This window comes from Ochotona curzoniae, unplaced genomic scaffold, assembly GCF_017591425.1.
Source record: "Ochotona curzoniae isolate NIBS_2020 unplaced genomic scaffold, NIBS_Ocur_1.0 contig_3622, whole genome shotgun sequence".
NCBI classification, from domain to species: Eukaryota; Metazoa; Chordata; class Mammalia; order Lagomorpha; family Ochotonidae; genus Ochotona; species Ochotona curzoniae.
In genome coordinates, this window is record NW_024465926.1 from 14,701,513 (window position 1) to 14,728,696 (window position 27,184).

General features: G+C 52.0%; 2 protein-coding genes across 3 annotated transcripts; both read right to left on the reverse strand.

Moving 5' to 3' along the window:
- Positions 1-3,734: 3,734 nt before the first annotated feature.
- On the reverse strand, positions 3,735-9,970 carry CMTM3 (CKLF like MARVEL transmembrane domain containing 3). 2 transcript variants are annotated; one of them, XM_040982586.1, is made up of 5 exons: positions 9,726-9,970; positions 6,312-6,467; positions 5,576-5,671; positions 5,239-5,359; positions 3,735-4,613 (listed from the first exon to the last, which is right to left on the reverse strand). In XM_040982586.1, exons 1-5 carry the CDS (start codon positions 9,876-9,878, stop codon positions 4,585-4,587), a joined length of 555 nt encoding a protein of 184 aa, XP_040838520.1. In that variant the 5' UTR covers positions 9,879-9,970; the 3' UTR covers positions 3,735-4,584. The 2 variants fall into 2 exon arrangements, with proteins under 2 accessions (XP_040838520.1, XP_040838519.1); XM_040982585.1 differs by having other exon boundaries at positions 5,233-5,359.
- A 6,170-nt stretch (positions 9,971-16,140) lies between these two features.
- On the reverse strand, positions 16,141-27,016 carry CMTM2 (CKLF like MARVEL transmembrane domain containing 2). The gene is made up of 4 exons (XM_040982589.1): positions 26,661-27,016; positions 26,334-26,492; positions 17,086-17,187; positions 16,141-16,667 (listed from the first exon to the last, which is right to left on the reverse strand). The coding sequence occupies exons 1-4, from the start codon at positions 26,886-26,888 to the stop codon at positions 16,413-16,415; spliced, it is 744 nt and encodes a 247-aa protein (XP_040838523.1). The 5' UTR covers positions 26,889-27,016; the 3' UTR covers positions 16,141-16,412.
- Between the last annotated feature and the right edge of the window lie 168 nt (positions 27,017-27,184).

Consider the following 27,184-nt stretch of genomic DNA (forward strand, 5'->3'; position numbering starts at 1 on the left):
TTAAAGAGCTCAGCTGTCTGAGGGTGGTGACTTTTGTGGCAGCTGCGCTGGGCCAAGACTCACATGTGCCTTGGTGACATCAGTGTGGGCAGAGCCCAGCTCTGTGGAACTGTCCCTGCCAGGAGGGTACCTACCTGTGGCCCCCTTGCATCTGATCCCCAGCCTCTGGCCAGAGCTCTGGGGCTTGGCTGGAAGCCAGCACCCTCCTCCACGCCCCTCAACCTCTTGAAGCTGACATGTTGATCCCCACTCCCTTGAAGCTTTCTTCACAGCCTATGCTGGGTGGGGCCACAGCGCCTCCCTGAGACCAGGCCATGTTAATGCTTTTGTACGTGTGTGTATGTGAATTTTCTACATGCATGTCAAGTGTTGCTTGCCACAAATGAGCCAATCGTGTCCCCTGCTGGTTGGAAGGAGCCCCTCACCCATCCACACGCACTCTGAGGCGGGCTGTGGTCAGTGCCCCATTCATGCAAGGCTTCTGCACCTGACCCCAGATAAGGAGGCACTGGGTCAGTGATGAGGTCACCGGGTCCTGCAGTGCCAGCTGTGTTCAAGGCACGAGCAGCCACCACGTGCAAGTTGTTGTCTCTAGATCTTATTTTGTTTTAACAGAGACTTAGTAGCATCAAACCAACAGGTAAAAGGAGAAAACACTTTCTGGCCGGGTGTCTCGGCTGACTGGGAGCACAGGCCTCCAGGGCCTGCCATGAGCCCATGGGGTCTGCAGGGCCTGCCTTGAGCCCACGGGGTCTGCAGGGCCTGCCATGAGCCCATGGGGTCTCCAGGGCCTGCCATGAGCCCATGGGGTCTGCAGGGCCTGCCATGAGCCCACGGGGTCTGCAGGGCCTGCCATGAGCCCACGGGGTCTCCAGGGCCTGCCGTGAGCCCATGGTGTCTGCAGGGCCTGCCATGAGCCCATGGGGTCTGCAGGGCCTGCCATGAGCCCACGGGGTCTGCAGGGCCTGCCGTGAGCCCATGGGGTCTGCAGAGGCTTCCCAGGCTCCTCTCCTCGTCCGGCCTGAGTGACTGCCACAACACTCACTGCCTGGGTCCATGCAGGGGGGACCTCTCAGAAGGAGTGCAGGCCACACGTTGTTCCCTCTTTCCCAGCCTGGAGCTCAGCACACCAGCATCCCAGATGAGCCTGGGAAAAGCGCTCCTGCTTTGTCCCCCTCCATGGAGGCTGTGGGCCTGGAGGCGGCCTCCTGGCACCTATCGTGGGAACCATGAGCCTGGGCTCAGGTGTCCTTGGGGACAGGATGCCAGCTCGTCCCTGTCACCCTTGTGCTGTCAGCTGTCCTGACTCTGCATCTGCTGCCACGGGGAATCCTACAATCGGGTCCAGCCGAGAAAGCTGTGCTTCCCCTTCCTTCTGTCCAGACAGCATTCCCATCCGTGTGGGTACTTTCCCAGCCTTGGGGTGTGGGAGCTTGGTTTGTCATCATCAGGTCTCCCTCAGAGCTGGAGTCACTGGTCTGGGACAGCTGTCGGGTCCCTGGATAGTGGAGGTGTCTGGCAAGAGGGTTCACTCGTCATCTCGTCTAAGGTTTTTCTGCCAAGAGTTTGCTTTGGGCAACTCACTCTCCTGCAGTCCCAGGGATGGGGGAGGGTGGGCAAGCTGCTCACGGTGACCTTGGGTTACCACAGGGGGATTGTCTCAAGCCACCGTCATGAGCCTCCTCCTGGGGTCCTGGGCAAGTTTTAGCTGTGCCCACACCGAGAAAAGCTGTCAGTCAAGATTCAATTTTGACAGTGGTTTGTTTGCATAGAAGTCGGGAAGAATCTCACACTGTCTTGAGCAGCACCAGGAACACCCAGGCGGGAAGCACTCCTCCAGGGCTGCTCCCCTCCTCCCCAGCCTGGCCCACAGAGGGTCCAGCCTGCTCCCAGCCCTTTCATCCTTAACCCCCCAGGGAAGTGAGTTTCCCAAGCCTGTCACGGTGAACGGACCCAGCTGGATAGCACCACGCTGTGGGAACCAGGGTGGCGAGGGAGTGAGGCTGTCTCTATATGTGGTAGTGGGCAGGGGTTCCGGAATCCGTGATGGAAACACGAAGCTATTTATTACAAGTGCGATTGTACTATGATTTATTTTTCCAAGTAGGTACTTCTGTTTTTGTGTAGTTGAAGACAAATAATACTCACTTCACCTATGGTGCCTTCCATGTGTCATGTGAGCACTCTTGTCCATCACGGAATTGGAAGAGAAGATGTACATTTAGTTAAACCAGATAACACTATTTTTGTAGCATGAATTTAGATTGAGTCCTTTTACTATTGCTTTCCACAATGCTGGTGTAGGCCATCTTCCCTTTAATCTTCATAATGTATTTTTAAAAAGAAACACAAAGCAAAACAAAACAAAAACTCACCCTCCATTTCCCCCACCCCACGCTGCCCCGGCTGCTCCTCTTGCATCATCTGCATCTTCCTCCCCAGCGCCCTCTTGCTTCTGATTTAGATTGTCAGAGAGTCTGTGTTTCTGTGAAATAATGATGAATTGGTGTAACTGCGTCTGGTAATTTGTTACCACTTTGGAGAGAGCTCCTCAGAACCAGAGGGAAGGCGCCTTCCTACCTTGACCTTGTCATCAGTGTGCTTGCTTCTGCTTCCCCCTCTTCCGGTTCCCGGCTCCTCCCCAGTGCCCAGGGCTCACACATTGGCTCTGAGCAGGTGCATCCCAGCCCTGGGGAGGTTTCCTGGCACCAAGATGTCTCCTGATGTCCCTGCTGTGGCCGTCATCTCCGCAGGCCCACAGAGCCAGCCCTGAGTCTGAACCGATGATTCTCTGATACAGCGGGTAGTCAGGTCTGCCAGGCAGTAATGCTGCCAAGACTGCTGCTGAGGGTGATGCCTTGTGCCCACCCATTCATGTGGCTTGTCCAGTCTGTCTCCTCAGCAGTTCAGACACAGCTCTGGGCATCCTGAGGTGGTGCCCACCTGGCCAGCACTCCCGTCCTGGCTTCTCGGATGGACAGGGGTCCCCCTACCCTTTCCCAGGGCCGACTCGACCAGGCACAGGGAGCGGGGGGCAGGGAAGAGGGGCTCCCAGAGCTCTGGCTCCTGTCCGTTTGTCCCCAGTGATGCGCAGCGTGGTATCCCTGGTTCCCCTGCAGTGTCTTTTGAAGGACCAATTCTTCATGGCATTTGTGTTGTTTTCCTAGTGTGCAAATCTGTATTTTTGTATGTAGAGGAAAATAATTTTCTCGACACTAATCGCTACTATTGTATTAAATTGTCATGAAGGAGTTCCTGTTTAATAAATGGATGTGCAAAAACCAGTCTTCCTTCTCACCTCTGTGCGCACAACCTTGGTTCCCCAGATGAAGCCATGATGGTGGGCTGGCCGAGGCCTCCGCTCAGTGCTGGCCTGTGCTCCGGCTCTGCCCCTGCATGCTTCATACCACCCTCAGGGCTCCTGTGTGAAAGCTGGGCTCCTTCCCATCGGCATGGGAAGTTCACCGACCAGGACCTTCCACTGTGTGACACTGAGGTTCTTGAAGTGCCACCAGCTGGGAACATGGCCTTGATGCGCACAGTGGCCCGAGGTTCCCAGAGTACCCAGCAGGGCAGTGACGGGGCAGAGAGGAGGCCTCACCGCCCACCCCAGCCCATGCCCTGTAGAATCGGAACGGGAACCGCACCAGGGCTCAGAGGCGTGACCCGGTCTGGCTTGGGGCAGGGCCACCACGGCAGGCGGCGGCTTTCCAGACACATACATCTCAAGCATACTGTGGGGCTGCTTTAATTCATTCCGGCTTTGTTTCAGGGTGGGAGAGCCTCATGCAAAATTCCAAGGATACAAATGTCCACCACTCATATAGCCTCACAGATCTCAGAAAATACCTTTGGTAAAACGGCTTTTGCATACATGTATAAAAAATTATAAAAAGTTACAAAGTCCCATCAAAGATGTGGACACAGTGCAAGACCTTGCACACACAAGGTGTGTGTCCTCTCCCGGGAGGCAAGGTCAGCAGATCTACTTTGGTGTCTGGAATTTCTCCAGGGGTCCTAAGAACCAGCTCCCAGGAGAAGGGGTGTGGCTGGGCCTGCCCAGCAACCCATCATGAAACTGTCCGTGCTAAGTCCTCAGGAAGTCTCTGGCTCAGGGTGGGGTAACAGGTGTCAGTTGTGGGTGCCCAGATGACCAAGGCCAAAGTCAGTTCTCTCCCTGCTACAAGGACAGAAGGACCCAATCCTGGAGCATAAAGGTCCCGGGCAGGGTCAGTCTCCACTGAGCTCCTGGCAAAAGCAGGGGCACCATGTGTGGACACTGCTCACCATGGTGGCCAGAGGGGGGAGCCATCTGCATGGGCTCCTTGGACCAGAGTTTAGCAGAGACTGTAAAAAGTGCTGGGCCTGTGGGACGGAAATGGGGAACACCCTTGCACACACACACACACGCCCCATGTGCACAGCGCCTGACAGGGCTGAGCCGAGGGGTGTGGTTGTAGGTGCTCAGCTCAGGGAAGGAAGTGGAACCTGGGTGGCGGGGAGGCCTGCTCTGGCCGCACGACCCATCACTGCAGAGCGGTTGAAGCTTTGCCCCTGGCCGGCCACAGTACTGTCAGGAGGGTCTCAGTCAGAGTCTGAGTCAGAATTCTCTTCTATAAGGGAAGCAGAGAAGAGGGCGGGCTCAGGCCATGGACCCTGCACAGGCTGCCCTTTCCCCAGAGCTGCGACCCCACCACTCCTTCCTCTTGGCCCCGTCCTCTGGGCTCCTCCCACAGGGGGAGGCCCTACACCTGTATCATCTATACCTCCATTAAGGAGGAAAAGGTGATTGTGGCTCTCTTCCTAACCCAAAGCTAAAACAGTAGAAAGCCAGCAGGCCCCTTTCAGGCCTCCCCCAGCACAGAGGACATGACGTGGTAGTCGGCATGGCCCCCAGTCGCCCCATGCTTGCCAGCCTCTCTGAGTTTAAGGAGGATGCCAGCTTAGGTCCCTGTTCCTTAAGCCAGAGGCAAGTGAGCCAGCAGGGGGAGCTGTGTGGAGGCAGGTGGACACTCTGGGCCCTAGGGTGAGTGTGGGGGAGGGGACAGGTGCTTCGGAGGCCTGGGCTGCTCTGCAGGCTTGTCCAGGAAGAGCATTGTGGGGTGCCTTTGGGGCCAGGTGCGCTCTGGGCTGGCCCTAGGAGTGTTGCAGGGAGGGAGGTAAGAACGACGGCCTCTTCTCCTGGGCAGCTGGGGTCCTCCCACCCACCAGAAGTGCAGGGTGCCTACCCACCTTCACCTTCTGCCTTGTGGGCCGTGTTCTCGTCCGCAGAGTCCCCTTGCTTGAGGAACCTGGCCACATCATTGAAGATCAGGTAGAAGTCAATAGCAAACACGATTGTGGCAAAGAAGCCAAACACCTGTGGGGCACAGCAGGCAGGGCGTCAGCTATACAGCAGCTCCATGGCACCAGGAGGGCACTGAGCCGAGGGGCGGTGGGAGATGCCACCAGGAACAGGCAAATGGGAACAGTGAGCAGTCCAGCCTGCTAGGATGTTCAGGCACCCACACCCTAGGGCAGAGGGAATATCCAGCCCACATGGTAGGGCACCTCTCCCAGGGGCAGGGCCACTCACCCCCGCCGCCTTGGAGGCCCCGTCCGAGTACTTGGCGACAGCCGTGATGGAGATGGCAAAGTAGATGAGGGCTGCTGTGACACAGCGCAGGAAGTCCTGGGGAGAGAAGGGCAAGGCCTGGGGACAGAGGTCACCTGAGGGGGCACTAGGAGTGGGAAGCAGCCCAATCCAGGGCTCTGTCCTGTTTTGGGCCCTCCTGCTGCAGGCTGCTGGCCCCTGCTCTGTGACCCAGCCCATTTGGTGGGGAGGCAGTAGTTGGCAATGTCACCTGCTTTCCCCCAGCTCCGTACCACCTTTCCATCAGGAAGCCTGCCCCTGGGCCCCCTTGGCCACGTGCATTTGTGGGTCTCATTTCCTGCTCATTCCTACCGCTGCTCCTCTAAGGCTTCTCCCTCTTAAGTAAAGCTCACTGGTGGGGGCTCAGAGTTCTCTCCAGTGACCACACCACAAAGTCAGGAGTACTAAGGTCTGGGGAAGCCCCGCTAGTCCTCAGTTAACCCGCCCTGCCCCCTGCCCGCGTGACATGGCTGGAATTCCTGCGGCCAGAGGCACGCATTCTTCCAAGGCCGAGCTGGGAGCACCGGCGCCATCTGGTGGTGTCCCAGAAACTAGCGTGGAAGGCGCCACAATCCTTTACTGCCCGCGCAGCTGAGTGTGCCAGGGCACCTTTACCCTTCAGCGCACTTGCCCCCTGGGATGGACAGCCAACCCTGGCCTCCCGAGACCTGGCTCTCACCATCATGGGCCAGCACAAGCCCTGCCACTTGTCCTTCAGCTGCATGGCATCAGCAAACAGAAAGTAGAGGGCCAGCAGGAACTCCAGCAGAGGCGCCGTGAAAAAGGCAGATGCGGAAGATGCCACATAGCAGATGAGGGTGATGAACGAGAGACCCTGCAGGGAAGGGTGGAGGGCAGAGGTCAGAGGTGGTCTTGGATATTCATTCCAGGGGATAGAGGCGGCTCCAGCAGGGAAGTCATCAGCCCACAGTCCTGCTGCTGCCAGGACCAGCCTGGGCCCACGTCTACACTATTCCCTGGAGCACCCCACCATGGCTTCGTCTCCTAACTGCTTCTCTGGCAGAATCCACTCAGCGCGGAGGGGGATAAGGGGGATGAATCCAAACCCAGCAGCACCCAGTGTCAAAAGCAACTGCCCCCTAAGACTTCTTGCTTTTCACTGAACGTGAATGTTGCCTGGAAAAAAACAAAACAAAACAGAATCCCTGAGCCTTTATGAAGTTCCTACCTCTACTTTCTACAACTTCATGTGAAGACCAGAAAATAAAGGGAATTGATGGGTGGATCGACAAGTGATCAAATGAATACAGCAAGGCAATAACTTTTTCTTGGTGAGAGGAGGGTAAAGATTTATTTATCTAAAAGGCAGAATGATCGAGAGAGGGAATGACAGAGAGGGCTCGCATTCACTGGTGTACTCACCAAATGGCCACAGCAGTCAAAGTTGGGCCAGGCCAAAACCAGGAGCCTAAAGGTCAGTCTGGGCCCCCCGCATGGGTGCAGGGTCTCAAGGACTTGGGCCATGCTCTGCTGCCTTTCCAGGTCCCAGGTGCATTAGTTGGGAGCTGGATCCGAAGTGGAGCAGCTGTGACCCAGAACTCAGACATGGGATGTGTGTATTGCAAGCAGAGGCTAACCCCCTGCACCACAACACCCATTCCAAGGTGTCCGTTACTGCGCAGCCTTGGGGGAGGGCACATGGTGCTAATGATAGCAATCAGTGCTTTCCCACACTTGAAAGCACCAGGGGAGGTAGTGAAATCTGGGGCCAGCTATACTCACAGTACAGCTGGCACAGCTGAGGCTGGCATTGCAACACCAGCATCCCACATGGGCACTGGCTCTTTTCCTGGAGTTCCCATCGTTTCCCATCCAGCTCCCTGCTGAAGACCTGGGAAAGGCTGCACAAGATGGCCTAAATGTTTGGGCCCATGCTACCCACATGGGAGACCTGGAAGAGGCTCCTGGCACCTGGCTGCAGTCTTGCCCTGTCATGGCCATTGTGGTCATCTGGGGGAAGAGAACCAGTAGATGGAAATCTGTCTTCTTCCTCTTTCTTTGTAACTCTTTCAAATTTAAGTCTTAAGGAAAAGAAAACAGCTCACAGCTTGGGGCAGGCATTGGTGTGATGGTTAGGAACCTGCTTGTTTGGGATGCCAGGGCTTTGCCAGCATCCCTTCCGGGCATGCCTGGAGGCCAGTGGAGTCCAGCTTGTTGCTAGTGGACACTTTGGGAGGAAGAACATTGCTGATGGCTCGGGTAATTGGTTCCCTGCCACCCTTATGGCAGACCCAGGTCCAGTTCCAGGATCCTGGCTTCAGTCAGGGGCATTTGAGGGGGAAGTAAAGCAGCAGGTGAAAAATTTCTTTCTCCACTTTTGAGATTAAAAAACAAACAGCGATGATAAAAACCACCAAAGTCTGCTGCAGCCTGGCTCATGCTGAGGTGTGTGTCACCCTGCAGCCCATGTGTGGCACAGGGTGGGCCTTGGGCACCATGCAGCTGGCTGCCCGCACAGCAGCCTCGCTGCACCTGGCACCCACAGAGACCTCTGCACAGCTGCTCTGATCCTCCTGGGCACCTGCGTGGGGAGGAGCTAACATGGCATCTCCACTAACAGGGCACTAGAGTGCGAACCCAGCCCAGGCTGACCTGTGCATGCTTGGAGAGGCCTTGGTCCAGCCATGGCGGTGGCTGAGGGACTTGGGGTGGGGCCTGGGAAGTCCCCTGGGGCCACCCAGCAGAGCCCACAGGAAACACTGCGGGTGCTGCAGGCAAATGAGCTGCACCCCGCCCCTAGGGAGTCCTGGGAGTCTCCCAGCTCCTCCAGGGCCGGGAGACACTGAGACACACAGGGTTGCTGGACAGCCAAGGCATCCCCGGAAGGTGGCGCTGGGACCCCTACTTCCTGTGTCTGCTGCTTTTTGTTCTTCCCCTTCCTCCTCCCACCCCCGCACGCCTGATTTCTGGGGATCCCCTGTATAGACTCCAGTTTCCTTATTCCTGAACTCAGCACAGCTGTGCCCTTGATGGGGCAGGCAAAACTGACCCAGGGGGCCAGATGTGCCCATCCCTCCCACTTCCTGCTTCCCCCCAGCCTAGATTCCCGACATCCGGCTGGGTCACGCTGCCTATATGCTCCGTGCCTCCTTCCCCCATCCATGAGGGGGTTCTGGATGAAGCTCACTCAGAAGGTGGTGAAGTTAACGTTCCTCCCCAAAATGGACTCTCCAGGGTGGGGAAGGGTGTCCAGCCACGGGGCCGACCCCAGGAGTCGGGTAGGTGTTGGGCCGGTTAGAGGCAAGAGACACAGGGCAACCTCCTGCCGTCAGCCCTGCGTGGTGCAACTGAGAGATCCCGGGCAGACCCCTCCCCTGCCCGCCCCCATCCCCCCCTCTCAGCCACCTGCTGAAGCCCCGACATCAGGCACCTCCTAGGCTCCTGTCTGCCAAATGGCAATGTGGCAGGCATTATCAAGTTGCGGGACCGCAACAAGTGGCCGCCACCGAGCGCTGCCCGCCCAGCCCGCTCCTCCCTCCCCATTCCGCACGCGACGTCGAGGCCGCCTCCTAGGGTCGGAAGGACAAAGAGGCCCGCCCCGCAGGGGAGCGGGGCGAGATGGAGGGGGAAAAGAAGGAGGAGGAGGGCGCCGGGGCGGGAGCCAGGCTGCAGGGGTGGGGAGGATGAGGTCACCCCGCAGGGGCCCCGCCCCCCACTGCCCGGGTCGGCCCTCACCCCGTCCCGGGGGGCTCCTTCTTCCCGCTGCACTGGACTCCTCCCCGCCTCCCTGCAGCTCGGGCCTGCCCTCCCTGCGCCCAGAAAAGCCACCTGGGGGGTCCTGAGGGTGGGCGCCCCAACGGAGAGGTCCCATGGGCACTGGGAGCACGAGGCGCTGGAGGCCGCCTAGCGTGCCATCGCCCCAGCCTCCTGTGGGCCAAGGCATCGGCGGAGGCCCAGGTTCGGGCCCCCTTCGCGCTCGGAGCTAGGGGAGCCCCTCCGAAACTTGGCGGGACATTGGTCTAACTTGGCGGAACTCTCCCAAGGAGTCACCGGGACGGTCCCGGCACCCCACCTCCGGGTCACCCTCTGAACCCAGAGGCCCCTCAACCCCTCGCAGCCCCCCGGCACTCACCGACTCGGCCAGCAGGAGGCGGCCTTTGCGCGAGCAGAGGAACGCGCGCGGCGGCAGCAGGGCGCGCAGTGCGGGCAGCGCGGCCCCTGGCCGGGAGCCGCTGTCCGCCTGGGTGTCCGGGTCCAGATCCGGATCGGGGTCCGGGGGCCACATGGCTGCCTTGGAGGCGACGGCTACGGCAGAGTGGTGGGACGGAGACACAGCCTCACTCCCTCTCTCTCAGCGCCTGTGAGGGAAGCGGAAACCCGGGCTGTGCGGAAGGAGGACGCGGCGAGCGAGCCCAGCCCGGCTCGGGGCGCAGCCCCCCGCCCCGCCCCCGCGCCGCCACGCCCCACCCCCGCGCCGCCCCCGGGGACCCCGCCTGCAGCAGGCCCCCCGACGTCCCCGGCGTCCAGGCCCTCCCCCGGGTCCCCTCACTACCACCCTGGAGCGGTCCGCCGAGACGCCCACTCTTTTGTCTCTGGCCAGCGGAGTTGTCAACCTCGCCCTCCGCCGTCTAACTTCCTGCTCGTGCGTGGGCTGGGGACCCCAGGGGGCTAACCCGATCGCATTGCCTGCACCTTCCTCCAACCTCCGCCTCCGTGTCTTTACGGTGCCCTGGCTGCCTCCCAGCCACTCTACTGTCCCTTTGTTCAAAAGCTGCTTCGGGGCCATCGCTCTCCACCCCGGCGCCCAGCCCCCCAGGATCTCTCTCTCTCTCTCTCTCTCTTTCTCTCTCTCTCTCTAGGTAGGGCTTAGAGTAACCTTCCCAGGGCAGGCGCATCCTGCCGTCCTGCGCGCTGGGGCTCTCACCGTGCCCACCTCCCCTGGGCTCACTCCTCTCGGCTGCGAAGCTTGCTGCGCCGCGTCCCTTTCCAGGACGCTCCTATTGCGGCCGTCCACTGCCACCGCCAGCACTCTGGGTTTCCTCCCTTGGCAGCTACAGACGTGCTGAAATCATCAATCCAGATCACTTCCATCCCCACTGCCCACTCTCCACATACAAAACAAACAGAAAACAAACCTTGGGAGTTTCCTATCTTGCCCAGTGTCTTGGAAGCCCTAGGAGGTCCTTCCTTCCAGTGCCTTGTGTCCCAGGGCCTTTGCACAGGCTGACTCTGGTGTCCTGTCTGCTGCTGCTGGGCCCTGATTCTCTTGGCAAGTCCTTATTCTTCAGAGCACACACGGCCAGCGCAAACGTCAGTCCCTGACTTTTGTTGGTACCCTCCTCAGCAGCAGCAGGGAAGCACTCTCACAGTCCTGGGGAACGCTCATTGGGTCCGAAAAAGCATCTATGAAGTTGATTCCTGATACCTTGCTGGCTCAGAGGAAGGGCTGGCAGCGGGGTGGCTTTGGGGTTATCCTCACAGCTGGCACATAGGTCTGTGTGATTGAAAAGTTGGTTCTGAACTTTGTCGCTATAACACAACTTAATTATTTTCAAATTGGACTACGGTTTGAGCAGACAGTTCCCCAAAGGAGATAGGTGGCTGCCTTGACAGAGCATCCCTGGCTGGCTCGCAGATTCTACATGAAGCGGGGCTTGGGTTGGGGCGGGCTGTGGTCTTGGCTGCCTGGAAGCGGCTGCAAGGCGTAGGCCGTGGTACTGAGGCCGGGTGATCTGCCACAGCTGAACCAATGCCCTCCTCCCATCACACGCCTGGGGAGCAGCTTCCAGACAATATCAGACCAGAAGCAGCTTGGTAAGGCTAAAGACCTACCTGGATATCATTGGGGAAAACTTTCCTCCAAGCCGTGATGCCCAGGGTGGGTTTCTTTGCAAGTGCGAGTCCTGCAGAGTGAGAAAAGATCTTGGTGGTCACAAAAGCATTCCTCAGGGAGTGGCTTGAGATGCTGCTCTCCCTCCCCCATCATGTGACCCGTGTGAGGAAAGGGTGCTAGCCTGGGAAGCAGTGTGGTTGCCAACAGAGCCATGCTGTTGCTGGTGTGAAAGATACCACAGAAATAACCTGGCCACCTGGTTTCCAGTATTTTCATTATTGGCAAAAGACACCATACCATGGCTTGGCAGGGGGTCGGGGGGGGGCTGGGGGGGTGCAGGTGCCCGGGCTGTCTTCCTGAGCTGCCTTAACTGGGAGCTAGATCCGAAACAGAGCAGCTGGGACTCTGTTCGGATCTGAGATGCCTGAGTGTGTAGGTCGCCCACTTTGCCACAATACCTCCCCTCAAATGACTTCTGGAAGGGAACAGGGTTCAGTGGAGGGTGTAGGAAACATCTGGGGGTGGCCAGCTGTTGTGGAGTGAGACTTCCATACAGGGTGTCAGTTTGGCGACTATTAGTCCACCTCCGTCACTGATGGACGTTGACTGGAAGAACTGGAAGTCCACGTCTAGACAGATGCCCGCCTGGGGGCTCGCAGCAGCCTGCCTGCTAATAGCCCAAACAGGAAGGCGCAGGCCCAGGAGCAGGGGGAGGGGGCTGGGGTGGACGACTCCGCCTTTGATAAAGGGCGGATGTTACAGCATTGAGCAAAAGAAACCAGGTTCAAAAAAGATACACAGTGTATGGCTTTTGTCTTTTATGAGATTCCCAAGCTGGTGACAGAAACCAGCTGCTGGCCACTGGCCAGGCAGGACAGAGGAAAACCTGCTGGGGAGATGGGAACATCTTTCTTGTGATTGCAGGGGTGGATGGGAGGGGTTGAGCAGGGAGGAGAGTGACCCGGGATCATGGGCGTGATAGAATGGCTCTTCAAAAAGCTCCTGTGGAATGGGCAGTGTGGAAGGAGCCTGCAAAGGAGGCCAAAAGAGTTTGCACTGCAGTCTACTTGGACTTGCATTTTTCAGCAGCGTTTGTTACATTTTCTCCTGGTAGATTTGTCTAAGCACATCATACTGTATACTGAAACATTTATTTATTTACTTGAAAGTCAGAATGACAGAAAAAGGGAAGAGAGAGAGAGAGATCTTACCTTTGTACTCACTCCCCAAATGGCTACAGCAGCTGGAGCTGGTCCAGGAGCCAGGAGCTTCTTCCAGGTCATTTCTTGGCTGCTTTCTCAGGTGCATTGGCAGGGCACTAGATCGAGAAGTGGGGCAGCTGCGACATGAACCAGTGCCCATAGGGAATGCCAGTGGTGCTGGCAGTGGCTTTACCTGCCATATCTCAACGCCGGCCTCCAAGTATTTTATTTTGTGTGAATTATATTACAATGTACAGGAAAGTAGTCGCTGCATAAAAGCGTATCTAGTTGGGACAGAGGCCCTTTCTCTGAAGTAGGGATGGCATATGCTCTGCTCTTTCGCTTTGTTTTTGCCACAGAGAACTTTCCTTTTTATCACTGGCTGCTTTCCTCATGGAGAGGGGAGAGGAATTCCACTGCCAGCCTTCCACGATGCCGTTCTGCTGTGTGCGGGGTGTGGCTCACATGGTAGAAGATGGCCTATGCTTGCGATCAACCTCCAAATCTATGTTTTTCCTGGAGATTTTGACCCTGATTTTCCTAATTAGATTTGACCTCTACTTTGTTTCTTTGTAGTTTTCTGTGAGCTCTGTCTGTTTGAGAATCAAAAACATGGCCCATCTGTTGTGAATGAGAAAAATGTTCTTTGCCGTCTATCTGAAAGTGATTCCAAGCTTAGAGAAAGGGAAAGTTAAGTAGCCTGCCTTGAAAAGACTCAGGAACGAACTCAGGGTGGAGACTTAGCCAACAGTGGCATTTGGCCTGGGCGCCCTCTCGTTTTAATAAAATAGTGTCAACGCAGGTCCAAGCAGCCTTGTTTCTTCTACGCATTCACCTATAAAGTTATTAGCCTCACTGTCTATTTTTACCCTGATTTTCTTATCTGCATCCTGCCTGCTGTTTTGCATGTTTTACATTTTAATTAGTTCCTTGGAAAGGCAGAGAGAGAGATTTTTTTGGCTCACTCTTCAAATGCCCACAATGGTTAGAGCTGGACCAAGATGAAGTAGAAAACAGAGAGGAGAGAGAGGAAGATCTTGTGTCTGTTGATTCATTCCCCAGGTGGCCGCAACAGCCAGAGCTGAGCCGATCCAAAGCCAGGAGCCCAGAGCCTCTTCCACGTCTCCCACGCGGATGTAGTCCCAAGGCTTTGGACTTTCCTTCACTGCTTTCCCAGGCCACAGGCAGGGAACTGCATGGGAAGCGGGCCTGCTGGGATTAGAACTGGCGCTGTGCCCATATGGGATCCTGGTGCATGCAAGGCGAGGAGTTTAGCTGATAGGCTACTGCACTGGCTCCCATAAACTATTCTTACAACTCTACAACACAAAGATAACCAACCAAACTTGAGGCTGCCACTGTGGCATTAGTAAAGCTGCTACCAGTTCATGCTCTAGGCGAGAGAGGAGTCTAGGAGGGGTCACTCCTCCTTGGGTACTAGCTCACACTGTCAGATAAGCGTTACCTACAATGAAAAATACATTTTAAAAAATGATTTTTGTTTGAGAGGTAGAGAAGAAAAGAAAGAATCTGTTCCATCAAATGGTTCATTCCACAAATGCCCACATAGCCAGGGCTGGGCCAGGCTGAAGCTGGGAGTCAGGAGTCAGGGTCTCCCAGGTGAATGGCGGAGAACCAGCCACTTGAGCCAGCACCTGCTGCCTCCCAGCAGGAATGTGGAACTGGGATTCTCCTCTGGGTACTCCACTGTGATGTGGACTTTGAATGGCTCGCAACGCCCACCCTCAGCTGGCATGTCCTGCTTTTAACATTTTCTTTGAAAGGCACAGAGTCACAGAGCTTGCCGGAGGTCTCCTTCCCTCCCTCAGACCCTTGCTGCAGCCAGGGCTGGGTTGGGCTGAAGCCAAGAACCAGGAACTCAATGCCAGTCTCAGATGGGTGGCAGGGGCCCAGTCACCTGCTGCCTACAGCAGGGGTGTGGGAGGGAGATGCTTGAATCCGGAGTGAAGACTGGATGGGACCCAGGCCCTCCTGTGTGGGACATGTGCGTGCCACAAATGGCATCTGAGCCTTTGGCCTCCTGACTGCATGTTGGGACAAATGTGGACGTTCATGTGGGCCCCTGTTAGAAGGCAGCTGATTTCAATGTTCCCTGAAGTGTCCCTCTGCCTTTGTATCATTAGCATTCACCCTCCATCCCTGAGGCTACTGCTGCCTCCCTCAACAGCTTTCACTCAAGTTCCGTCCTTGGGCATCTCAGAACTGGCCTTGGGTGTTTCTCCATGCCTGGCTTCTTTCACCAAGATGTGACATTTGTCCGTGTGCTGTGTCTACTGCTGAGTACTGTCTCCTAGCCTGTGAGCACAGCACACTGGCATCTCCCTTTGAACATCTGGTTCTAGATGTCTAGTTTTGTTGTTGTTGATGTTGATGGTTGCTGTTATGAACAGTTTCATAACCCATTTTCTCCAGGTCAAATACCTAAGAGCAGGCTTCTGGCTCTTTGGCAGAATAGTATGCGTTTGTATTTCTTGACCATTTAACAATGATTTGAAAGGAAAAATGACAGAGTGATGGTGTGGGGTAGGGGAGTAAAGGGGAGAGAGAGGGAGAGAGATCACTTTCATATGTTGTTTCAGTCCCCAGACAGCCATGATGGCTAGGGTCTGGGCCAGGTTGAAGCCAGGAGCCTAGAACTTCACCAGGGTCTTCCACATGCTTGACAGGGCCAAGCATTTCAGCCATCCTCTTCTGCTTTCTCAGGCCCATTAGCAGAGAGCTGGATTGAAAGTGGAGCACCCAGACCTCGATCCAGCATTCCTATGGGAATCCTGTGTCACAGGTGGAAGTTTCACTTACTGCACCACCACATTGCCCTCCCAGCTACTGTTCCATTTCGTCCTGGGGAACCCAGGACTACAGGCTGAGGTCTCCAGCCCTCCTTCCATCTCCTCTGCTTCCAGGCTGGGGCTGTCACTTCCTAAGGATGACCCTATCCCCTGCTGAGGTGCCTGGACAGCCCAGGAAGGCTAGGGCCCTGGGGCAAGAGCTTGAGAGGCTGAAATGTTGGCCTTGACTCCCAGGCCCCGCTGGAGCCTAGTTCAGGCTCATGTTCAAGTTCTCTGTGGAGACTTATACTCCAGGTCCCAGAAGGCTGGCTGTCTGACTCTGAGGGATTTCCTCACTCTGGTACCCCTTGCCTATTTGACTTGGTTCATTTGCCTGCCAGCGTGAATCAGGCCCCAACATGTTCCCTCCCCTTGGTGAATTTCAAAGGAGGCTTAACATTAAGCTGCAAAGTATAAGCAAGGCAAGCCAAAAACATCCTCTGCATGTGACTGCTCTGGTGTCTTAAAAAAACTTGACATCATCGGTTAAAAAACAAACAAACAAAAAACAAACGACATCAAAATATTGGTGTGAGCAAAAGGGACTGTTTCCTGTTCCTGTTTTGCTTTTGAGCCTTTGGTCAATTAAAGTGCATGGCCAGGGGTACCCATCATTCTGCAAGTCCCCACAGCTCTCTGTGCCCTGCAGCCTATAGGCAGCAACCCCTCCTCGCCACCCCGTGTGCCCCAGGCCCAGCTCTGGAGGCCTCCTGCCCTGCAGCTGTAACTTCCAGGAACTTTTGTGCAATGAACAAAATCACATCGACATCAAGTTCACGTTTTTTGAGTTCTTTTAAGGGGGAAGGGGATTTCTTTGACAAGAAGAGGTGGTGATGAAGATGGAAAAGGCAACTATTGTTGAAGGAAGACAGTGATAGCAATGCGGTGGGCTGTGTGACACACCGCCATTTCTGACGCCCAGCGTCTCCTTCGAGTTACTTCTTCCCCTTCCCTTTGTCCTTGTCCTTCCCTTTGTCCTTGTCCTTTCCTTTGTCCTTGTCCTTGTCCTTCCCTTTGTCCTTTTCTGCCTTTGCTTCTGTTTCCTTGGGTTTCTCAGCTTCTTTGGGTGGCTCCTGACCCTTGGGCGGCGGGGGCACCAGCACGTTCTTCTTGACCTTCTTGCCCTTGAAGTGTTTTCTTTGGAGACAAATGTCAATAAAGGCAAAAAAGGCAGCCACTCCCATGAGGATCTGGAACACAAAGCAACCTCCATTACTTGGGCTTGCCCTTCTGAGGGAGGCGGGTGTCTTCTACCTGTTCCCAACTCCTCGCCTGCTCAGCACCACCCCAGCAGGAGGCAGATGACCCAGGGCCTGCGCTTTCTCCAGCCCACTCTCTCATCACTTCAGCTTTGTGCCGTCTTCCCCCTTCAGGACTAGCTTAGAGAGGGGCCAGTCTTGGCTGCAAGGCAGCCATGATCTTAGAATGCTTTCCTGGGATATCATCTGGATTTCTCAACTGTACTTTTCAATTTTCATCCACCCCCAAGTTTTTCATGAAAAGACACCCTCCTGTTAAAAACAGGAAACATACACCCCTTGCAAACACCCAACCCTGCAATTCTCCAAAAGAATGAACAAACGCATGGGCCAGCCAGGAGAGACTCACCACAGCAATTAAATAGTGCGTCGGCACGTTCTGCCGGCCCCTCATGGCGAACACTATGCCTCCGATGAGGAAGCCGCAGGCGAACACATCATTGAGGAGGTCCTGCAAGGGGCAGATAGGGCTTAACTGGTGACCCAGCAGCATGGCCACCCTCAAAGGGATATTTTTCAACCATCTGCCTGACCCACACACATAATATAAAGACATATACATATTAAAACAGATACTCTGACACATATATTTATGTATAAATAGAGAACATGCTATATTGTGGATTTCAACTATTTCTTTTCCTTTCTCTCTCTCTTTCTTTGGGTAGAGTTACAGAGAGGGATAGATCTTCTATTCACTGGCTCACTGTTTCACTCCCCAAATGGCCACAGCAGCCAGGACTAGACTAGGCTGAAGCTAAGATTCCAGAACTTCTTCTGGGCCAGTCATGTGGCTGTAGGGACCCAAGCACTTGGGCCATTTTCCACTGCTTTCTCAGGCATATTAGCAGGGAGTAGCACAAGTAGAGTTGCTGGGACTTGAACCAGCATCCATATGGGTTGCAGGTATTGGAGGCGGTGCTTTATCAGCTATGCCATAACAGTGGCCACTGTTTCAACAATTTTATCAGACCGTTGAACACTTGCTTTTTTTTTTTTTTTTAAAGATTTATTTTTATTATTTTTTCATTGGAAAGGCGGATATACAGAGAGGAGAGACAGAGAGGAAGATCTTCCGTCCGATGATTCACTCCCCAAGTGAGCGCAACGGGCCGATACTATGCCGATCCGAAGCCAGGAGCCTCTTCCGGGTCTCCCGCGCGGGTGCAGGGTCCCAAAGCTTTGGGCCGTCCTCAACTGCTTTCCCAGGCCACAGGCAGGGAGCTGGAAGGGAAGCGGGGCTGCCGGGATTAGAACCGGCGCCCATATGGGATCCCGGGCGTGCTAGGCGAGGACTTAGCCACTTGCGCCACCGCGCCGGGCCCAAACACTTGCTTTTTAAAATTCAAGTTTAAGGGACTTGCCCATATTGAGAAATACAGATTTAGTCTCTTGGTTTTCCCTGCAAATTGGCAGGGAGCTGGAGTGGAAGCAGCGTTGCCCTCTGCAACACCATGCCAACTCCTGGAGTCTCTTCTGACAAGAATATGAATCCTATCCTGTCAGGTACCCAAACTATTGCCTTGTTTCATTGTAAATATTTCCTTAGAGGCCCCATATCAAAATACAGCCACACTGGGGGTGAGGGATCCAGAAGAGGAATTTGGAGGGGATGCAGCCATGCGATAGGGAATAATTCTGTTAGTCTACTAGCAAAGCTTTATGGTCAATCTGGTGTCTCAGGTAAATTCAACCTCCTCATTCTTTTTATTCTTCCCAAAGAATTTGAGAATCCCCTTATGAGGTTTCATGAACAATCTTATCAGGTTAAACTTTATTTGATAACAGATTAGTTGGAAATTGAACTGCTCATTCTATAACACTAATTTGCCATACCTGTGAGGATGGTGTTTATTTCCTAAGATATTTATGATCTCTACCTGAAGTCTTGTATATCTTTTAGCAGGTGTGTTTTTAGATACCTTCTAGCCTCGAGTGCTGTTTTATGATTTTCTTGTAAGAACAGTATCTTCTCCTGGTTGGTGTTCAGGAATAGTACTTTGTATTATTCTCTGTATATAATACTTACTCTGGTAAGGCTTGTGGAACTCATTCAGTTCCAATCATTTGATTGTAGATTCACTTGGACTTTGCTCAGAAAATCATCATAGCTTTGAGTGGTGCTTCCTTTCTCTCCTTCCCGATCTGTGCACCTTTTGTTGATCTTGTCACATCATAGTGATTAAGATCTTTAGCCCAAAAATGAGCAAAGGTGAGGGCCCCAGATGTGGCCCAGGGGGATAAGCCAACACTTGGAAGCCCTGCCAGTTCAAGTTTTGACCACTCAGCTGCAGCTCCCTCCTCCCCACCTCCTGCCCCAGCCATTTTTCTTTTTTTTTTTTTAAGATTAATTTTATTTGAAAGGCAGAAATACATATAGAGAAACCTTCCATATACTGTTTTTACTTTCCAGATGGCCATAACAGCCGGGGCTGGGTCAGGCTCAAGACAGGACCCGTGAACTACTTGCATGTTTTCCACATGAGTGTAGGGGCCCAAACACTCAGGCCATCTTCTGCTGTTTTTCCCATGCCACTAGCAGGAAGCTGTGTTGGAGATGGAACATCTGAGACGTGAATTGGTACCCAATTCACCTGGTATTGCAGGTGGAGACTTTATTTGCTGTGCCCCAACACCAGCCCCACAGTAGGCATTTGTAATGAAATGTTTCTGAAGTTTTACCATAAAATGTAATGTTGTATTTTTGAGTAGAAACCTATTATTCACATAAGGAGATTCCTCTTGATTCTTGCTCGTGAAGTTTTTTTTCTAACTATTGGTTTTGAGTTGTCCATTCCTTCTCCCCGCCCCCTTTGGCTGTGTATAAGATAATCTTTCCAACAACTAAAATATGGTGAATTATAGTAACAGAATTACAAAGCTAGAACAATCTTTGCATTCGGGCAGTGCACCTGCTTCACTGTGATGTGCTGCTTGATTCAGTTTGCTGCTTTTTACTGAGGATTTTTACATCCATCTTAAAATAAGACAGGTCTAGAATTTGCTTTTCTTATAATGTCTAATTTTACAATCAAAGCCCTATTTGACAGTGCAACTGATTAGAAGGGCACAGTGGTTCGACAGACTAACCCTCTCCCCTACACACCAACATCTCATATGGGTGCCAGTTTGTGTCCTGGCTGCTACACTTCTGATCCAACTCACTGTTATGGCCTGGGAAAGTAATGGAGGATGGCCAAGTCTGGGCCCTGTCCTCCTATTGGAATCCCCAGAGAGGCTCCCGGCTTCAGATTAGCTCAGCTCTGGCTATTGCAGCCATGTGGGGAGTGAACCAGTGGCTGGGACATCCTCTCTGTAAATATGTCTTTCAAATGAAAAAAAAAGTAAGAAGAAAAAGAAAAAAGACTAATGGAATCACCACAAATGGAGTATTTACATATATTAGCACATAATAACAATGCACCTTCAATGGGGAAAAGATGTAGTATTTAATATGAGAATAAGTGAGGTGATAAGACGTTATCATTGGATAGCTATTAGGATACAGGGTGGAAGCCGTGGTTCCTACCACACCCCCAAATCACTCAAATGAATCAAATAATTTCAATGTAACAAAATAAAGCCACAGAAGTGGCAGGTAACAAGTTGGCAAATTGTTATAATCTGCTTTCTTTTTGTTTCTGCATCGTTTAAAAATATTTGAAAGTTTAGAGATGATGAAACAAAAATTTTCTATCTGCTGGCTCACTCTCCTGGATCATAACCAGGAGCTTGGTATTATTCCTTTGGGGTTTCCCATTTGGTGGTGGGAGCTCAGGTGCTTCTGTTGCTTTTCCAGGTGCATTAGCAGGGAGCTAGATCAGAAAGCAGAGCAGGAACCTATGAGACTGGAACCTATGCTTATAGGGGATGCTGGCATCACAGGCAGTACTTAAACTGCTGTGTCATCTGCCAGCCCCAAAGTTTTTTTTTTTCTTAAAGATTTTTTTTATTTAGAGAGTTAGAGAGGAGGACACAGATTGGGAAGGACATTGATCTGTCCATCTGCTAGTTCAGTCCTATGAAGACCACAATGATCCAAAGCTGGCAGCCAGCAACTTTTTCCATGTCTCCCACATGGATGTAGGGGCCCAAGGACTTGGTCCATCCTTCGCTGCTCTCCCAGGCACATTAACAGGGAATTGGATAGGAAATGGAGCAACTGGGACGAGTGCCCAAATAGCAGGCTTTTTCTTGTGTGACCATGAAAGTCTCTATTTCGATAGTAAGATGATAGTCTTCATTTCCTGCTGGCACAGAGCCTAATGGTCAGTTCTGACCACCTGCCCCAGCCTGGGAATGTGCCTACCTTTTGGAGATCTTGTGTTATGTGTGGGAGCTTCTCAAAGCTTCCATGCTCCCATTGGTATTTCCTGCCCCTGCTTTTTCCTTTCCAGACTCTCTGGTTGGTCTACTGCCCTTGTCATCTGCTTCTCTCACCCTAGGTGGCTCAGATTAGGATATTTTCTTTTGAATGGCTTGGACAAATGCTACCCACAAAGTTGCTGTATCCCTAAGACAGTTCTGAACCAGCTAGCTGAAACCAAACAGCAAGTTCCAGGTCCAGTATCTTCATTGGTTACCATACAGATCAAAGCAAATACAGATCTGAATTTCTTCAAAAGTCTACATTTTTCCTTCTGCCACCACCAAGGTTTTCCAGAAATGTGGGCTGCCTTCTTCATGGCCTGTGCCAAGGTGGAGTGAGCAGTGGCCAGGGGATAGGATAAGATGTACAGTGCTCTTTCTCTCATTAAGCCTTGCATGGGTTATTGTAAGTTTTGGCTCGATTCCATAGTTCTGACAAAGCTACTTCTATTTTCACCAGCTTAATCGCTGTTGTCAAGGAGGGGCAAAGTTGTGGAATTTCCTTCTCTGCCATATTTCGGTGAACTTTTCTTTTTTTAAAGATTTATTTTTATTATTTTTTCATTGGAAAGGCGGATATAGAGAGAGGAGAGACAGAGAGGAAGATCTTCCGTCCAATGATTCACTCCCCAAGTGAGCGCAACGGCTGATACCATGCCGGTCCGAAGCCAGGAGCCTCTTCCGGGTCTCCCACGCGGGTGCAGGGTCCCAAAGCTTTGGGACATCCTCTGCTGCTTTCCTGGGCCACAGGCAGGGAGCTGGAAGGGAAGTGGGCTGCCGGGATAGAACCGGCACCCATATGGGATCCCGGGCGTGCAAGGCGAGGACCTTAACCACTTGCGCCACCGCGCCGGGGCCCTGGGTGAACTTTTCTAAATCTACAAGGTTTTCACTCATTATCCCTGAGTATTTTCTCTCTTCCAGTCTCTTAACAACTTACACAATTTATTTACTTGAGAAGGAGAAAAGAATAGGTGGGTGGATGGATGGATGGATGCACAGATAGATACATAGACAGACAGGGAGAGAGAGAGAGATCACACCTGCTGGTTCAAGTCCAAAATGTTCTGATGGTGGTCACCATGTTGAGATACCGTGCTGGGCCTGGGACTGGGACTGGAGCCGAGGCCAAAGCCAGGAGTTGGGAGCTTAATCCATGTCTCCCACGTGGGTAGCAGGAACCCAATGACCTGAGCCATAATCACTGCACTCAGGGTCTTCAGGCACTAGATTAAAGCTGGAGCTCGGAGTTAAGTGTTGAGCCAGGTCTGCTGATAGGAGTTGTGGGTAGCTTAACTACTAGGCTAACCCCTTGTTCGTACTGAATGTCTCTTTGAAAAGGTTTTTACAGGCTGCTGGGATTTGATCCCCAGCTTTGGCCCCTAATTCCTGCTAGTGTAGACTGAGAGAGGCAGTGATGTGGGATCAATAAGCAGGCGGTTTGGTGGGATCACTGAGCTGGAGGTCCCTGCAAGCCACATCCCTGCACCAAGTGTAAGTCTAGCCTTGTACTAGTCAATCAAATTGCTCTCTTTCCTGGGATGCTCCTGCTTTATCCTGGAGCTGGCAGGAAGATGCCATGAAAGCATGGACAGTGAGTTCGGCATGGAACTCGTCAAGGTGACATACAACTACTGGTGATGTCCTACCTGTAGGGGTGCAGCCCCCACCTCATAGAAGAGGCCAACAACTGGTGCTCTCTTTCTCTGCCACTGTAGACCACAGCTGGAAGGACTCTTAAATATCCTCTCTCCACCTCTGTCCCTGAATTTTTTCTCCTGCTGGGCAAATTTGATGATGATCCTTTGTCCACTCACAATAGATAGTTCCCTGTGTGGACAAGTCATGCTATGTGTGTGTGTGTGTGTGTTTGCTTTCTTGCCTTTTGAATAAAATGTGTTATCACTTTCTGCACCTTATAGGTGTTTGCTGCGCTCACCATGTTTCTCTAGGTGGTGGCCCAAATAACTGGAATGAAAATGACAACCCCATGACCCACACCAACAGCAGTGATGGTTCTAATCTTTGGGTCTCTGCTACCCGTGTGGGTGATTTGGATTAAATTCCTGGCTCCTGGCCTTTGGACTAGCTCCGTTCTCATCATTGTGGGCGTTTCAGACATCAATCAGCAGATGAGAATGCTCTCCCAGAATCTCAAATTAATGAATATGTAAGGTTTTCCATTCTGCACTCATGGTCCTGTATTTGTTCCTCATTTATGCCTGTAATCATCTAAACTTTGCATTATTTTTAGGTAACTCTTTTATCAGCCCATACTTTAAGGCTTCTAATCACCCCGCTTGTTTTATTGGCTAAAATTTTACTCAATGGAATTTTTTTAGATTTTATTTTTTTATTATTATGTTTTTTATTGGAAAGGCGGATATACAGAGAGGAGAGACAGAGAGGAAGATCTTCCGTCCAATGATTCACTCCCCAAGTGAGCACAACGGCCGATGCTATGCCGATCTGAAGCCAGGAGCCTCTTCCAGGTCTCCCATGCGGGTGCAGGTTCCCAAGGCTTTGGGCTGTCCTCGACTGCTTTCCTGGGCCACAGGCAGGGAGCTGGAAGGGAAGTGGGCTGCCGGGATAGAACCGGCACCCATATGGGATCCCGGGCGTGCAAGGCGAGGACTTAACCACTTGCGCCACCGCGCCGGGCCCGTCAATGGAATTTTTAAACATTTATTTTTATTATTTGAATTGCTTATTAACAGACTCAGTGTAGCTTGTAGATTAATCCTAAGGGCACAATGGTATTCCTTTCCTCCTCCTCCCTCTCCCCTCTTTCAGCCTCCTACTTTCTCCCTTTTTTTTAAGCTTTTGAGTAAACATTTTAAATTTATATTACAGTAAAAAAAAAAAAGGCTAATACTTCACTGAATAAGAAGTTTAACAAGTAAAAAGCAAAAAGGTCCTAGTTAGTAGAAACATAATGACTATAAATAATCAAATGAAAATTTCATTTGTAAATCTTAAAGTCATCACAGATCACTAAAACTATAGTAGTATGATATTCCTCATCATTGGTTTGATAAAGCTATGAAACAATGCTTTGCAAAACTATTTGCAGCAATATTGTATACACACTTTCTTTTTTACTTATTATTTTTAAAATTTCATTTCTCACATATAAGGAAGGGTAGGTAGTGTTTGTCTTTTTGGGTCCAGCTGATTCCACTCAACCTAGTGTTCTCCAGTTGTGTCCATTTTGCTGAAAGTGGTAGAACTCAATTCTTTCTTAAAGCTGAATAACAGTCCTGTGTGTGTGTGTGTATCACATTTTATTTATCTATTCATCTGCTGATGGACACATTGGTTGATTCCAAGTTTTGGCCACTGTAATCAGGGCTGCTGTAAATGTGATGATGTAGGTATCCCTGGTATAAAATGTACCACTCTTTCTGTAGTAGAATTGCTGGATCATATAGCAAGTCCACTTCTAGTTTTTAGAGAAATTTCTAGGATCAGCACGATGGCTCAATAGCTAAATCCTCACCTTGCAAGTGCTGGAATCCCATATGAGTGCCAGTTTGTATTCTGGCTGCTCCACTTCCCTTCCAGCTCTCTACTGGAAAAGCAATAGAAGATGGTCCAAAGCCTTGGGATCCTGCACCCAAATGGAAAACTAGGAGGAAGCTCCTTGTTAGTGGCTTCAGATCAGTTGAGCTCTGGCTGTTGCAGTCATTTAAAGAGTGAACCAGCAGATGAAATGTCTGTCTGTCTCTCCTTTCCAATAAAAATAAATACTATTTTTAAAAAAAGAGAAATTTCCACAGTTTTCTACTGTGGCTGCATTAATTACATTCCCGCCGACAATGTGCAAGGGTTCCTCATTCTCCATATACACCCCGGCAGCATTTCTACTCTATTCTGGACTTCAGCCATTCTCACAGGGGGTAAGGTGATACGTGTGTGTGTGTGTGTGTGTGTGTGTGTGAGATTTAAGATTTGTTTTTATTGGAAAGATTTATATATAGAAAGAGGTACAAAGAGAAAGACCTTCTCTCTGATGGTTCACTCCCCAGGTGGCCACAACAGCTAGAGCTGAGCTGATCCAAAGCCAGGAGCCAGGAGCTTTTTCCAGGTCTCCCATGTGGGTGCAGTCCCAAGGCTTTGGGCTGCCCATGCCACAAGCAGGGAGCTGGATGGGAAGTGGAGCAGCTGGCACACGAACTGGCACCCATATGGGATCCCAGGCCCAGTTTGGATAGTCTAGTGAATAAATCCTTGCGAAGTGTTTTTTTTTTTTCTTTTTAAACTGCTGATGTATTTGGGATGTTAAACTATTGTCAGGTTGTTTGTAAATCTTTTTTCCCAACGTGTTGGATGTCTCTTCACTCTTATCGACTGTTTCTTTGCAGTGTAAAAAGCTTCTAAGTTTGATGTATTCCCATTTGTTTAGCTTTGCGTTTGTTGCTTGTGTTTTGGGTGTCTTGTCCAAGAAGCTGTTCCCTACATCCATATCTGTGTTTCCCTTATGCTTTCTTCCAGCAACCTCGTTGCCTTGGCTCTTACTGTTATTATTACTAGTTTCTTCCATTTATTTCCATTCTCTTCCTTATTATTTCTCTCCTCCTGCTGATTGGAAGCTTGGTTTGTTCTTTTTCTAAGTCTTCAAATGTATCATTGGAGCTTTGAGACGTTTTTCTTGTTCTGATGTAAGCACTTACTGCTATGAACTTCCCTTTTAATACTGCTTTTGTTGATTCCCACAGATTTTGAAATGTTGTGTTGTTGTGTTCATTTAATTCAAGAAAGTTTTTGATGTCTTTCTTAGTTTGTTCTACAATCCATTGATTATCCAGTAGTACGTTCATGATTGTTATGTCTTCTTGCTGATTCGAACCTTTTGTCAAAATATGTTTTAATCTCTTTTTAGTTTTGATCTAAACTTTTTTTCTGCTGTAAGAATAGCTATGCCTACTCACTTTTGTCTGACACAACTTTTTTTTTTTTCCCAGCTGTTCCTTTTCAGTGTGTATCATTTGATCACACGCTGAGCAGAACTCACCCTCACCCCAACTCACAGCCAGATGTTTGGGAAACCTTTTCTGCTTCTCCCATTCCAACATTTCTCACTTTACTGCTCCTGCCAGAGCCCCATCCAAAACTGCTGAACCCCTCCCTGCCTTGGGCACAAACATGGGAGATGAGGTTGGCCTGCTGTTGGTCACTTTCCAGGTGCCAACACACACACCTGAATGGCAAGCCTGGTTCTGGACTTACCGTGATGGGCCACAGGATGAAGGGCATGTATCTTTGTAGGGCGAAGCTGTTGAGCACAATGAAGAAGATGAAGATGGACAATTCCATGCTGATGATGAGTATTATGATGGGATGGACGGGGAGCCCGTGCAAGAGCATCAGTGCCGCTATCAGGCAGCCCTGCAGAGATACACACACCTGAGCCGGCCAGGGATTCCTGCAGCCCCCCAAGCCCTCCGGAGACCCCTGGAGCCTGCTTTTCCTCTTCCCCAACCCTGGGATTAGGACCCCCCCCAACACACACACACACACACACACACCACACCCAGGGATACCAGCCCTACTCACCAAACTTATGAGCTTGACGATGGCATGCCCAAAGACCCAGAACTCCTTATTGCTGTCCTTGAGTTCCCACCGATAGCGGCGACACCCTTTTCTTGTGCCCACTTCATCCTTGGGCTGCACTGATGGCTTAGGGGGCTCCTTTTCTTTGTTGGCTTCTTCCCCAGGTTTGGGGGGTGGTGCTGCGGGCTGCGGGGCACCGCCCTCTGGAGGCTTGGTTTTGTCAGCCATCCTGGTGCGGGACCCCTAGTATCTCACAGCCTATGTGCAGCCTCTGTTGCTGTCCTCCGACAGGCCTAGCTCACGAAAGAGCCTGTTGACTACCGACCTGTTCAGAGGCTGATTTCTGCTAACCGCCAGGGGCCCCGCGAATGCCAACACCAGCACCCCCTGCGCGAGCGCACGTGGCCGCCTTGCCGGGTCCAGCGAAGCGGGTGTTTCCGCCGGGCAAGAGGAGCTCAGCCTCCGCGCCACCACACTGCTCCCAGCCCCGGAGCTCCCTCCCAGTCCTAGTCCCAGCGAGGCCT